We start from the raw sequence: 15,206 nt of genomic DNA on the forward strand, positions 1-15,206 counted from the left end.
GATGATAAAATGTACATTTTCTTTTAGAAGAAAGAACTGATTTAGGCGAAGCACGTTATTTTTTTTCCAAAAATGACAATAACGATAATCATTTGAGACTTATGACGAATCATAATAAGTATATTTTGACAAATCATGTTAACTTTTTAACAAATTTAACGCTAACGGTTGCTGAAATGACTGTTTGATGCTGATCCTCCTATTGATGATTGTGACCAAGTATCGTTCAGTAGTTTCAGAGAAGATTTTTGTAAAAGTTAACAAACAAACTTAAAATATTAGGTAGGTAAGGAAATTAGAACACACATATTTTTTGCTCACCTGGCCCAAAGTGAGCTTTTCTCATCACTTGGCGTCCGTCATCGTTAACTTTTACAAAAATCTTCTCCTCTAAAACTACTGGGCCAATTTTAACCAAACTTGGACACAATCATCATTGGGGTATCTTGTTTAAAAAATGTGTCCGGTGACCCGGCGAACCAACCAAGATGGCTGCCATGGCTAAAAATAGAACATAGGGGTAAAATGCAGTTTTTAACCGGATTTTTGTGACAAAAATGTCGGTTATTGATTTGGGGATGTACGGCGGGCGGGCGGTCGGTCGGGCGGGCGGGCGGGCGGGCGTCACTCAAATGTTGTCCGTGCATTAACTCATGAACCGTTCAACCAAAGCTTTTAACATTTTAATATGTTGTTACTGACAACTAAATGAAGGTCAAGTTCAATAATGGCGATTTTGACTTTTACCGTTCAGGAGTTATGGTTCTTGAAAGATTGAAAAATGGAGTTTCCAGTCGTGTCTGTGCATTTACGCATGAACTGTTCTACCTAAGCTTCCCAAATTTTAATATGTTGTTACTGATGACAAAATGGAGGTCAAGTTCAATAATGACGATTTTGACTTTTACCGTTCAGGAGTTAAGGTTCTTGAAAGATTGAAAAATGGTGTTTCCAGTCGTGTCCATGCATTTACACATGAACTGTTTTACCAAAGCTTCCCAAATTTTAATATGTTGTTACTGATGACAAAATAGAGGTCAAGTTCAATAATGACGATTTTGACTTTTACCGTTCAGGAGTTATGGTTCTTGAAAAATTGAAAAATGGTGTTTCCAGTCGTGTCCGTGCATTTTCTCATGAATCATTCAACCAAAGCTTTTGAAATTTTTATATGTTGTTACTATGGCAAATTAGAGGTCAAGTTCAATAATGATGATTTTGACTTTTACCGTTCAGGAGTTATGGTTCTTGAAAGATTGTGAAATGGCGTTTCCATTCACGTTGTTGCATTTACTCATGAACCATTCAATCTAAGCTTTTCAAATTTTAAGATGTTGATACGGATGACAAAATGGAGGTCAAATTTGATATTGACGATTTTCACTTTCACCATTCATCAATAATGGTTCTTGTGATATTGCCAGGACACAAATAAATATTAATAAATCCGGTTTGCTGTCGTTGTGACAGCCTCTTGTTGGCTAATAACTCAAAAACCAAAGCATTTAGAGCAAATCTGACATGGGGTAAAATTGTTTATCAGGTCAACATCTATCTGTCAAGAAATTTTCAGATGAATTGGACAACCCATTGTTAGGTTGCTGCCTCTGCATTGGTAATTTTAAGGAAAATTTGCTGTTTCGGGTTATTATCTTGAATATTATTATAGATAGAGATAAACTGTAAACAGCAATAATGTTCAGCAAAGTAAGATTTACAAATAAGTCAACATGACCAAAATGGTCAGTTGACCCCTTTAGGAGTAATTGCACTTTATAATCAATTTTTAACCATTTTTCGTAAATCTTAGTAATCTTTTAGAAAAATCTTCTCTGAAACTACTGTGCCAATTAAAGCAAACTTGGCCACAATCAACTACCTCTAACCTTTTTTATTTGGAAAATATGCCATTTTGTCAAATTGGGAAGTTTATAATAACCATGAATTCGACTGGGACTTCAATTTGCAGACCCCCTTTCAAGAGAAAAACCCTCATTTGAAATAAGACCCCTTTTTATTAGCTCACCTGGCCCGAAGGGCAAAGTGAGCTTTTCTCATCACTTGGCGTCCGTCATCCCTCGTCCGTCGTCATCGTCGTTAACATTTTACATTTTGAACTTCTTCTAGAGAACCACTGAATGGAATGAAACCAAACATGGCATGAATGTTCTTTATGAGGCGCTGACCAAGTGTTGTTACTTTGTAGCCGATCCATCATCCAAGATGGCCGCCAGCAGGGGACTTAGTTTAACATAGGACCCTATGAGATATGCATACAAATGACTTCTTTTAGAGAACTGTTGAATGAAATGAAACCAATCATGGCATGAATGTTCCTTATGAGGTGCTGACCAAGTATTGTTACTTTGTAGCCAATCCATCATTCAAGATGGCCGCCAGTGGGGGACTTAGTTTAACATCCAATTGTAGGACCCTGTGGGAAATGTATACAAATGACTTCTATTTTAGAACCAATGAATGGAATGAAACTAAACATGGGATGAATATTCCTTATGAGGTGCTGACCAAGTCTTGTTACTTTGTAGCTGATCCATTATCCAAGATGGCTGCAGTGGGGGACTTAGTTTAACATAGGACCCTAATGGGAAATGCATACAAATGACTTCTATAAGAGAACCAATGAATGGAATGAAACCAAACATGGCATGAATATTCCTTATGAGGTGCTGACCAAGTGTTGTTACTTTGTAGCCAATCCATCATTCAAGATGGCCGCCAGTGGGGGACTTAGTTTAACATCCATTTGTAGGACCCTGTGGGAAATGTATACAAATGACTTCTATTTTAGAACCAATGAATGGAATGAAACTAAACATGGGATGAATATTCCTTATGAGGTGCTGAGCAAGTCTTGTTACTTTGTAGCTGATCCATTATCCAAGATGGCTGCAGTTAACATAGGACCCTATGAGAAATGCATACAAATGACTTCTTTTAGAGAACTGTTGAATGAAATGAAACCAAGCATGGCATGAATGTTCCTTATGAGGTGCTGACCAAGCTTAAGTGTTGTTACTTTGTAGCTGATCCATCATCCAAGATGGCCGCCAGAGGTGGACTTAGTTTAACATAGGACCCTATGGGAAATGCATACAAATGACTTCTTTTAGAGAACCACTAAATGGAATGAAACCAAACATGGCATGAATGTTCCTTATGAAGTGCTGACCAAGTATTGTTACTTTGTAGCCAATCCATCATTCAAGATGGCCGCCAGTGGGGGACTTGGTTTAACATAGGACCCTGTGGGAAATGCATACAAATGACTTCTATTTTAGAACCAATGAATGGAATGAAACTAAACATGGGATGAATATTCCTTATGAGGTGCTGACCAAGTCTTGTTACTTTGTAGCTGATCCATTATCCAAGATGGCTGCAGTGGGGGACTTAGTTTAACATAGGACCCTAACAGGAAATGCATACAAATGACTTCTATAAGAGAACCAATGAATGGAATGAAACCAAACAATGCATGAATATTCCTTATGAGGCGCTGACCAAGTGTTGTTACTTTGTAGCTGATCCATCATCCAAGATTGCCGTTAGCGAGGGACTTAGTTTAACATAGGACCCTTTGGGAAATGCATACAAATGACTTCTTTTAGAGAACCACTGAATCGAATGAAACCAAACATGGCATGAATATTCCTTATGAGTTGCTGACCAAGTGTTGTTACTTTGTAGCTGATCTATCATCCAAGATGGCTGCCAGCAGGGGACTTAGTTTAACAAAGGACCCTATGGGAAGTACATACAAATGACTTCTTTTAGTGAACCATTGAATGGAATGAAACAAAACATAGCATGAATGTTCCCAATGCGTTGCTGACCAAGTGTTGTTACTTTGTCATCCATCAAACATCCAAGATGGCAACAAGTGGGGGGACTTAGTTTAACATAGGACCCTATGGGAAATACATTTAAATTTCTTTTAGAGAACCACTAAATGGAATGAAATCAAACATAGCAATAATGTTTCTTATGAGATGATGACCAAGTGTTGTTACTTTGTAGCCGATCAATCATCCAAGATGGCCGCCAGCAGGGGTTTAGTTTAACATAGAACCACTGAATGGAAAGAAATCAAACATAGCAATAATGTTTCTTATGAGATGCTGACCAAGTTTTGTAACTTTGTAGCCAAATTTTATCTTTTTTTTATATGATTTCAAAAACCCAAGTAGAGTCAGGTGAGCGATACGGGCTCTTGAGAGCCTCTAGTTAATAGTGATCATGGTGATAATACATAAATAGACCCTCAAATCTGCATACAAGTCATTTTAGGCATGAAAAATTTTTAAATGAGTTTTTCAGTTTGTATTCATGCACAATTACTACTGAGACTGCACTGTTTGAGAAAAAAGTTGTCTTTTTGGGAATAATTTTAAGCCATTTTTTTAAAAATTGGGATTCTACTCCAGGGGAAAAAGCCTTTATTCTCCTGTAATTTGAGCCAATAACATCACTGGTCACTGTCTATGGACTTTGAAACTTTTGCTAAGTATTTATCTTAGTTTATAGTTTTGATTAGGTTGGTTTATGGATAAGCATTGGCATATCTCATAACCATGACGACTATTTGACCACGCCCCCTCAGATTTGGTCATTTGACTTTGAAATTTTGCTTAGTTTACATGTATTAGTTTGTTTAGGACGTCTGTTTAAAGGGAACTATAATTATGATAAGTCAATTGTATTTGGTATACATTTGTATTAGCATAAGCACATATTATTACGATGGAGATTGTTTAGCCATGTACTTTCAGTCATGTTTCATTGACTTTGAATATTTTCAAAACTGTACAAGTGTTTATATTTTAATTTCAACATTTGCATTACCCTAATTACAAAAAAGTGAGGCATATTTCCGTGATAACAGTTTATTATATACTTTATATCATCGGTCAGGCAAACTAATACGAGAAACGCCAATCAATTTATTTTATTCAGCATTGCACAAAGTAAAAAAAGATAAAGGTACAGGGGTGGATCCAGCCATTTAAAAAGGGGGGGGGGGGGTTCCAACTACATGTCCCTGTTATTCATATTTTACACATAAATGGACTAAATTTTTCTGCCACTTATAATGCATTGATCACTCTGGTTAGAATTTTTCAAATTTTAATAACTTTCTTAAACTTATTTGTAAAAAAATATTTCCTGTTTAAACATACATGTATATATTACTTATAAATGGACTCTGATATTTTTTCTTCCAGTTAACATTACATACAGTCTGCAGTTAAAGTTTTTAAAGCATTTATTAGATTCATAAACCTTTCTCATTCCTTGATTTTGACCAAACTTGGATAAAAGCTTCTTACAATCAAAAGAAAGTATCTGAAGGAAAATTTTTAAATAATTTTTTCCTCATTTTTGTTGAGCCACTTTTGATTGCATCAATATGGATGCATGCATGCATATATATGTATTTCCTTCATTGATTGAAATTTTATGAAAGGTTAAATATACATCAAGTACCTAAATGAAAAAACAAGATTTTTAACTTCCTATGTCAATTAAGATAAAAACTGGTATGTTTAAATGTAAATTCTGGATGCTATTTAGGTCAGAAAATTTGAAAGATTAACTGATTCACATATTTGTGGTTTAAATGAATGATGCTGAATCAGCAAATGTTATCATTTTGATATTAGGCACATATCCGATTTTAGGGAGATGAATTAAATATGTCATGTTTGTTTTTTTTTTTAAATAAAATATGGTTTAAAAACCTATAGTCTACTAAAAAAGAACATTTATTTTTAAGTAATTTGACAGATCATTTTGAATTTATTTTATTTTCAGTCTACAAGCAGTCATTAATTGATTGAAGATTGAAGGTGGTGGGGGGAAAGGGGAGAGGGGGTTGTACCCCTAAATTATTTTGGTAGGGTTGAGCTTGAGCATGCAACTGAGACATCAAGTACCCCACCCTTTTCATATATTTTGTTTATCAATTAGATATTTAGATATTTTGTGGAAGAGTGAATTTTCTGCCTTCCATTTACACTGGATGCATTGATTGTATTATACAGTATGTACTAATTCTAAATATCTCTTGCAGATAATTTATTGACGTAGGTGATTCTTTGTAATCTACTTGTGATTAGGTCTTATTTTATTGGTCATTGGTCAGTCAGGGGTACTACTTGTAGAAGTTATTTTTAATTACTTGAAAAAGTAATATTATTTACTTATATAAGTAAATTTGTAGGATACTTATACAAGTGAATTTTATTTACTTGTATTATGTAAAACAAATATTGGCTGAGTTATGTCCCTTAGACAATCAGATTTTTTTTACTTGTAGAAGTAACAAAGTCATCCGATCTTCTTTTATTGAATTTATGATTATTGCTCTAATAGAATTTTAAATTATCTGCCCTTTGTAGATGTCTTTATAATTACTAATCATTTAAGTGTAATTCCATGGACAACGAAAATCCCAGTTGTCTGTTGTCTTCAGAACACTGCTCATTTACAAGCCCCCAAGGAGCAATTTTTGAAGGCCTCTTGCACAAATACTTAAGATCTTTGCACAATCAATTTCTTTGTTGAATTAATGAGACTCTAATAAAAAAGTTGAGCAAACCTGGGAAAACTCATTATAGGCATGAATTTACATCTCAAAACTTGATGACTTTTGTGGGCTTGTAAGAAAAATTTACTGTAAACATGATAAATACAAGTAAATTTTTGAGAAAATAAAGGGGAGATTATTCAAACATTATTTATTTACTTATATATATGCATATTTTTTTACATCTTCAAGTAAATAAAATAACTTGTACAAGTTGTACCCCTGACTGTTGGTGGTCTTGTGATAATTATACAGGGAATTTAATTGCTGGTCAATTTTGGTCTTTGTTCACAAAAGTTTAAATAGTTTAATTTTTAGCATCTTCTGGTACATTAGTATAAAAAGTTGCAACTTCCTGTTAAAGAATTAAGCTGACAAGGCCAAGAGAATTTCTTTTAATAATTGCTATCATGTTTCATGTGTACAAACCTTTGAATGTTAACTAGGTGCATATGTCAAAATGATTGGATTTATTGCATCTACAACTAACATCAGTGGGAATACATTAGAATATGATAAATATAGAGTTCAATTGGTTTGACAAATAGCTGCAGATGCATTCACAACTGTTACGTTTAACCACATATAAAATACTGACATCTGATTAGTTTCAGATACTTATGATATAATCAAGCAAGTGATTATATATATATGTCAACCTTATTATGTATTAAATCATCTTTTAGTATATATATTTCATATACATGTAGAACTTATATATTTTCCCAAAAAAATATTGCAACATGACAAAATATATTTAACTACATGTAATGAACCCAATGAGCAGCAGAATTGACATAGCTTTTATTTGTTTATTTGGTTAAACATTTATTTTGTTGAGAGCCATTTTGAGGGATTATCTTATTTCACAGTGAAAACGTGTTTTTTTTGTCTTAAAATTTGCTAAACAATATAACACCGAATTAATTTGTAAAAAAATATTACATATAAATATACATGTATACAATGTATATGTTCACATCTCAATGAAAAAAATCAACACAATTATTTGTACACTTTAATTTAAACTGTAATTGTACTGCTCCTCGGGGCGTCTTGATTGACAAATAAAAATTGTTGTTGTTGTTGTTGTTCATCAGGAGAAAAAAAACCAACTGGAGACAAAATAATGAACTAATTAAACAAACTTTAGCACAGGATTTGTTAAAATCAAACCATACAAATTTAAGGGCATGAACATGTACTAGAACATTGAGTGAAGGAGTGGATTCATGCTGAGGATGCATTGAGTGAAATCCTAACCTACATGTAATTCATTTCTTTTTCAAATGTAACATTTTATACAGATTTCAAGTGTTATTTTTATTGCAAAAGACTGTTCTGTTTAATAATGCCGTGGATTTTGTTACATATACTTGTAATTTATAACAAAGTATTTTTTGCAAGTACCATCATTCTCTCCCTAAATAATTCAGAATTTGTTGAATAGGTTGAACCCATCTATCCTATCACACTAGAGATAGAGGATAATTTCCAAATTAATCGAAACTTGTTGAAGATTGATTATAATTTTATTGAGCAATAGATGACTTAGGGCTTACACGAGAGAACGGAAGTTCGTAACTACCAAAGGTCATTCTTTAGAGAATGAATGATCTAAATTGTAGTGTAGGGAGGGAGCTGGCCCAACAGCTTGGGTGGGCGTGTAAGCCCTAAGTCATCTATTGCTCAATAAAATTATAATCAATCTTCAACAAGTTTCGATTAATTTGGAAATTTTATTGAACAATAGATGACTTAGAGGCTTCCACGAGACTTTAGAGTTCTACATTTTAGATCATTCACACCAGGATGTATGTGTAGGCAATTCTGGATACTAATAAAAATTCTAATTATGTACTATTCTATTATTCCAACTATATATATGTACATGAATATACATTTATAACAAAAACATACATTGTAATAAATGTTATTATTTGTTTTCCAATAAGCTATCACTTAATGTTTGTGTTTGAATAGGTTTAAAATAAAATTTGTAAAAAGTTTGTGCTGAGCTCCAACCGGCTGTTTTCAGTATATTATTTAATGGAATCCCATGTGCTGCAGCGCTAGACGATGAAGCTGATCGACAGCTATGTGTCCCATACACTTTTATATCAATTCCTGCTTTTCCTAATAAATGTTTTATCCAACGTGATATTGTACTTTTTGTTACAGTTTTAAAAGGTTTAACACATGAAATGAAAAGGGATTTTTCCTGTCCCCTGAGTTTTGAAGTTCTTTTCAAATATTCTTCCATTGCTACAATAACACATAGTTTATTATCATCATGTCTATTAAATTCCAATGGTCCAATGTGCTTCCCTGGTTTGGATTGTTTAACTAAGTCTACTATGTACACTTTCATGTTGTCATTAGAAATAGTAATATTATTCAGTTTTATCAAATGAACAGTTTGACAGCGTTGCGCACTAAGCAGCATAAGCAATAATGCTAGCTTTTGTGATAGTTGTAATAATGTTAATTCCTCATTTGCAGGTAATGTTTTCAAATAATCTAAAACTATATTTACATCCCATGTTTCTGTATATTTGGGAAGAGACGGTCTAGCATTGAAAATTCCCCTCATATATCGAGTTACTAGTTTATGTTTCCCAATGTCTATCCCACTTGTCACAGAACAAATTGAAGATATTGCTGATTTAGCAGTGTTGATTGCACTGTAACTTAATCCACTATCATAAAGTGATGATAAGAAGGACAGCACAGTGTTTATAGATGGATCAAGTGGATCAGTTTGTCTTTTATTTGAAAAACACATCCATCTTTTGAAATAAGTCCCATATTGTTTTCCTGTGGATTGCCTCCAAGATTGTAAAATGATGTCGGCAGTGAGTGTTGAAAGTCCTTTATTTTCCAAGCTTTCCCGGACAAGATAAAAGCTCCCAGAAGGAGGTTTGAAATTGGATGAATTCGTTTCAGATCCTGTGGTAGAAAGAGACTGTTTTTCGGCAGGATGTATGATTGTTGACTGATCTGATGTAATAATTGCGGAAACCATATTTGTGTTGGCCAAAGTGGTGCTATCAATACTACTTTGTCTAACTTGTCCTTGATGATTTTCTGAAGCACCTGTCCTATGACACTGAAAGGAGGAAAGATATAATAAAAATTATTATTAGTCCACTTTATAGTAAATGCATCAATTGCTATTGCATGTGGGTCTGGCTTATATGAAACATACTGAGTTGTCCTATTATTAAGCCTACTAGCGAATAAATCTATATGCATTGTCCCTACAGTACTCTGTAATTTTTCAAATAATTCTGTTTTTAATGTCCATTCCATGTCGTCATTTAATTTTCTAGATAGTTTATCGGCTTCTATATTTAGCTTTCCAGCTATATGTGCCACACTAATCCATAATTTTCGTTCTAAACACCAGAACCATATTTCTTTTGCTAGAATATGTAAATTTGTAATTTTTCCTCCAAAATTTTCAATATAAGAAATAGCTACTGTATTATCTAAGTTCATTCGAATATGCTTTTGTGAAATATTCCCAGCCAATGATTGTAAAGTTAAGAAAGCTGCCTTTAATTCTAAAACATTAATATGCATTTCTCTTTCTTCTGCTGACCAAAAACCTTCTGTTTTCTTCCCAGTGGTTTTATTAATTCCACCCCAGCCAGTTTTACTTGAATCACTGAACATTATAATATCAGGATCATTTTGAATTATTGGTTTGTAACTAGAAGGAAGATTTTTTATCCACCAATTAAATATTGTTTTCACATGAATTGGTAAACAAATACTTCTATCATAATTCCCATAAAACTTTTTTAACACTTTCTCTTTATATATTTCTAAATCTTTGTAATACAATTGAGCATATAGTACACCTGGTTCACTGGCAACCATTTTTCCTATAATTGTAGCAAAACTTCGAATAGTTATTTCCTTCGAATGCAATGCATTAACACATAAATCTTGTAAATTTAAAATCCTTTCTTGTGTCAATCTAACTGTCATATTTTCAGAATTAATTATAAATCCTAAAAAAGTTATTTCTTTAGTTGGTGTAAAGACAGATTTCTTTGGGTGTACTGTAAAGCCTAAACTATCAACTAATTCCACAGTATGTTTTACATTGTTCTGACAGTCTTCATAAGAGCGTGCTATAAGTAAGCTATCGTCTATATAAGGAACATTTATATGACCCATTTTTCTCAAAAAAGAGTATACTGGTTTAAGTAATTTTGTAAAAATTCTTGGACTGGTTGATAATCCTTGTGGTAATACACAAAATTGATAAGCGATATCATTCCACATAAATTTTAAATATTTGCAGTCCTGTTCATGAACTGGTACACTAAAATAACTGTCTTTTAAATCAATCGATGCAAAATGATCATTTTGTTGTATGTTTGTTAAAGCTCGTACCAATGTTTCCATTTTGAAATGAATTTTTGACACACTTTCATTGAAGTTTTTCAAGTTCAAAATCATTCGAATTGTATTGTCTTTCTTAGGGCGAATAAATATATTTGAAAAATATTCCTCTTTTTCTGTTTTCATTACCACCCTAATAATCCCTTTTTTCAAGAATTTATTAACTTCCATTGTAATCAAATTGTTTTCTTGTTCATTAAAAACTATTGGAGATGGTCTAAAATTTTGTTTTGGGATTTCATCTAGTTCAATCTTGTATCCCTTCACTGCATTTAATATAAAAGCATCACTTGTTAACTTTTCCCAATTTTGTACAAAAAGTTTTAATTTCCCTCCTGTAAAATTGTCTACTGTGTTTATCACTGTTATATTTTCACTTACACTTAACGTTTGTCTTTGTTGTGAAATCCGGCCTTCATCTTCTTGTTCTTGTTGCCCTTCTGTCCATGTACTTGTCCAGAAGTTTTTGCATGCTTTGGCTGAAAATAGGGTGGTTTTTGCCATGGAGGTCCTGGACGTTTCTCCACTCTGCGTTCCTCTAAAAAAGAGTCATTAAAGCTGAGTTTATTTGTCCTCCTGTCTTCTTTTTCAAGGTCTTCCAATTTTGTATCTAAATTGTCCCCGAAAAGGTACTCTGTAACTGGTGTGTCCACCTCTGTTACCCTTCTATATTTACTAGAAATTCCTGGCGTTATTAGCTGTTTGCGTTTTCTATTTGATGTATATATACCATGGGTTAACATTTTAAACATGTCTTTTGTTGTGTTTTTAACCTCATTCATGTCCCCTCCAGATTTCATAACATTTAAAGACTTAACTACCATTAGAAGAGTAGTTGTCATGCATTTTTGCACATTTTGTAGTGCCAAATCTGGATCCCTTTGTTTCTTACTCTTGAACCCTCTCCAAATTTCTTTGTTAACTTTGGGGACCTGAAGGCGTTTACAGTTTTCTGGAACTAAATACTGTTCCTCTAACTTTGTTAGTGTTTCTGTTTTCATTGGCTTATTTATAGCCTGATCTACCAATTTAGCCATCTGATTATCTATACTGTCACCAAATTTCTTAGGCTCTTCGTACATTTTCTCTAGTTCATCTAGAAAAGCTTTATTCTCCGCATCGTCATTTGCGTCAACAATATCATCGATGTTTAACTCATCATCGTCATCGTCGGAAATGTCTTCCAGACCATTATCTGACAGATCACTTTGATTGTTATTATTTATGAGGTTAACCTCGTTGTCAGCTTTTGTCCTTTTGCGTATTATTGTTTGTTTTCGTTTTCTGGACATTTTTGTTGGTAACCGCGTCTTGCACGGTAAGCATATTGGCAGCCAAATTGGCAATAATCTCTGTATGGGATTCTATCTGCCGTTTGTTTACATCGGCCATGTTAGATATTTTGTCCCACAATGCTTGCATTGTAAGGTCATTTCCGGTTGACCCCTCTCCAATATTGTCAATATCACTTGGTCCTGTTTCATCAACATCTCGTTGCACAGGCCTTGGAGTTTCGCTGGCTTTCCCAGTTTTAACTCGATAAATCTCACGAGTTCTTCTCTTTATTGCATTTATCATTTCCTCATCTCGAGGAGAATTGTCCATCTCGGACGTGTGGCCTCGTTCGGCCGTCGCCATTATAGCGTAACTGTTTTCATAAATAAATCCAATTAATATTCTTTCGTTTAGAAATACATCCACGCGTAAAATTCACTTAAAAAGAAACACTGTTAGTTCCTGCACTAAATATATTATTTTCCTACACATACGAAACTGTTTATTTGGTAATTATTTGTAAAAAAACTTGGAGATTTGTTTATAAGAATTGACCAGTGGCGTCACGTGACCGTAATGACCTTTGGTAGTTACGAACTTCCGTTCTCTCGTGGAAGCCTCTAAGTCATCTATTGTTCAATAAAATAGTACTATAATGCAACAGGCACACTCAAGTAGACTGCCTCTTATCTAATGACTTACATCTGCTGAAAGTTGGTGTAAAACAAAACTACAAATATGAAAACAGAAATGATTTCAGTTTTCCAATTGAGAAAATAATAGGCCATTTCTGTTACATAATTGTATGTGTCTGTCCCAGTCAGGAGCCTGTAATTCAGTTATTGTTTGTTAATGTGTTACATATTTGTTTTTTGTTCATTTTTATCAGAAAAGATGAGATGAGGCTTATGTAATAACCAAAATCATTATTTGACTCTATTAAGGGCTGATTAATTACATTACGTAAGTATATATACTTTGATTTGTTCTACATACCTGTACATTGTACAGCTGAATATTTGTGTAATGAATCAAATTCAGGAAATTTGTGTCTCCTCTTGCAGAGTGCAGGACATATGCCGAAGTGAGTGCAGTTGGCAACATTATGAGCTTTTTGCATAAAGTTTTGTTTTTCTGGACAACCTGGATACTTCAGCTAGTATAAAATAATTGAAAACAATACTTTAATAATTCTATGCGTTTAAAGCTCGCTTGTCTGGATTTAGTTTTATCATCAGGAACACTCAAAGCCAAATTGAAAATCTGAAGATGTATAAGTACCGAAACTAATGAAACTGTATGTTGCATACAGATTTTTTTGGTCTGTATTTGTTAAGTCTATATATATAAACCCTTATAAACAGACTTGACCAGAATCCTGCATCATTGGTGTTTCTAGTTGAAATTGTACATGTGTTCATAATAAATGTGACGTACGACCTAGCCTTCCTACTAAAATGGCCAGCAACATGGCTAAAATAGAACACAAGCCTAGGGTCAAAATACATTTTTTTTTAACCCAAGTCAAGTGAGCTTTTTTCATCACATGCAGACCCTTGTCTGTTGTCCATTAACTTTATATATTATGAACTTCTTCTAGAGAGCCACTAAATGGAGCGAAATAAAACATTGCATGAATATTCTTCATGCAGTGTTGTAAAAGTTTTGTTACTTTGTAGCTGATTCATTATGATCCCAGACGGCTGCCAAGGAGGGTGAAAAAAGGGGGTGTTGCTAAACGGCGGAAACGGAAAACGAAACGGAAACGGAAAACGGAAACAGAAAGAATTAACATCTTTTATTTAGGGTTATTTTATCTACATATACGTGAATAGGCATGTTTTATGTAGTATAACACATGTTTACAAGAAAGAAAAAAAGAGGAATAAATTGAAAATAAAAGATTTAAAAGCATAACATATTGAACTAATTAGCAGGAGATGATGAGACTATGTTTTTGTTTTTAAATATTAGATAAGGTCATGTGAACGTTGTTCATGCTATTCATTATAGTCTGTTAGACTTTTCTTATTTTAAACACATGTTGGATAAATGTCAATAAGATAGTAACCCAGCAACACAAAACCAAATCTACATACGGCCTAAAAAGATGGTCCTTCAACTCGATCCTAAGATAGGTTGGGGAAATGCTTTTCATTGTTTTTTCTGCGATTCTTCTTCAATTGCTTTGCATTATGATTGGTGTGTATTTGTAACTTTCGTTGTATTTTTAACCAGATTTTTGTGACAAAAATTTCGGTTATTGATTTGGGGATGTACGGCTGGCAGTCAGCAGTAGGGCGGTCGGGCTGGCGGCAAACAAATGTTGTCTGTGCATTTACTCATGAACCATTCATCAAAAGCTTTTAAAATTTTAACATGTTGTTACTGACAACAAAATGAAGGTCAAGTTCAAGAATGATTTTGACTTTTACCGTTCAGGAGTTATGGTTCTTGAAAGATTGAAAAATGGCGTGTCCAGTCGTGTCTGTGCATTTATGCATGAACTGTCCAACCAAAGCTTCCCAAATTTTCCTATGTTGTTACTGATGAAAAAATGGAGGTCAAGTTCAAGAATGACGATTTTGACTTTTACCGGGCATTCAGTAGTTATGGTTCTTGAAAGATTGAAAAATGGGGTTTCCAGTCTTGTCCGTGCAGTTTTGCATGAACTGTTCAATCCAAGCTTCCCAAATTTTAATATGTTATTACTGATGACAAAATGGAGGTCAAGTTCAAGAATGACGATTTTGACTTTTACTGTTCAGGAGTTATGGTTCTTGAAAGATTGAAAAATGTCGTTTCCAGTCATGTCAGTGCTTAAATTACTCATGAACTGTTCAACCAAAGCTTTTCAAATTTTCATATGTTGTTACTGATGACAAAATGGAGGTCAAGTTAAATAATG

General features: G+C 33.6%; 1 protein-coding gene across 1 annotated transcript; it reads right to left on the bottom strand.

Annotated features, from left to right (window-relative positions):
- Positions 1-8,101: 8,101 nt before the first annotated feature.
- Positions 8,102-12,939, bottom strand: LOC143058231 (uncharacterized). The gene is made up of 2 exons (XM_076231706.1): positions 11,405-12,939; positions 8,102-9,716 (listed from the first exon to the last, which is right to left on the bottom strand). Exon 1 carries the CDS (start codon positions 12,313-12,315, stop codon positions 11,407-11,409), a length of 909 nt encoding a protein of 302 aa, XP_076087821.1. The 5' UTR covers positions 12,316-12,939; the 3' UTR covers positions 8,102-9,716; positions 11,405-11,406.
- Between the last annotated feature and the right edge of the window lie 2,267 nt (positions 12,940-15,206).

This window comes from Mytilus galloprovincialis, chromosome 14, assembly GCF_965363235.1.
Source record: "Mytilus galloprovincialis chromosome 14, xbMytGall1.hap1.1, whole genome shotgun sequence".
In the NCBI taxonomy this organism is placed as follows: Eukaryota; Metazoa; Mollusca; class Bivalvia; order Mytilida; family Mytilidae; genus Mytilus; species Mytilus galloprovincialis.

What these genes read in the sequence shown, in the direction of transcription:
- LOC143058231 (XM_076231706.1), bottom strand. Translation starts at nt 12,315, where the DNA reads ATGTCCAGAAAACGAAAACAAACAATAATACGCAAAAGGACAAAAGCT.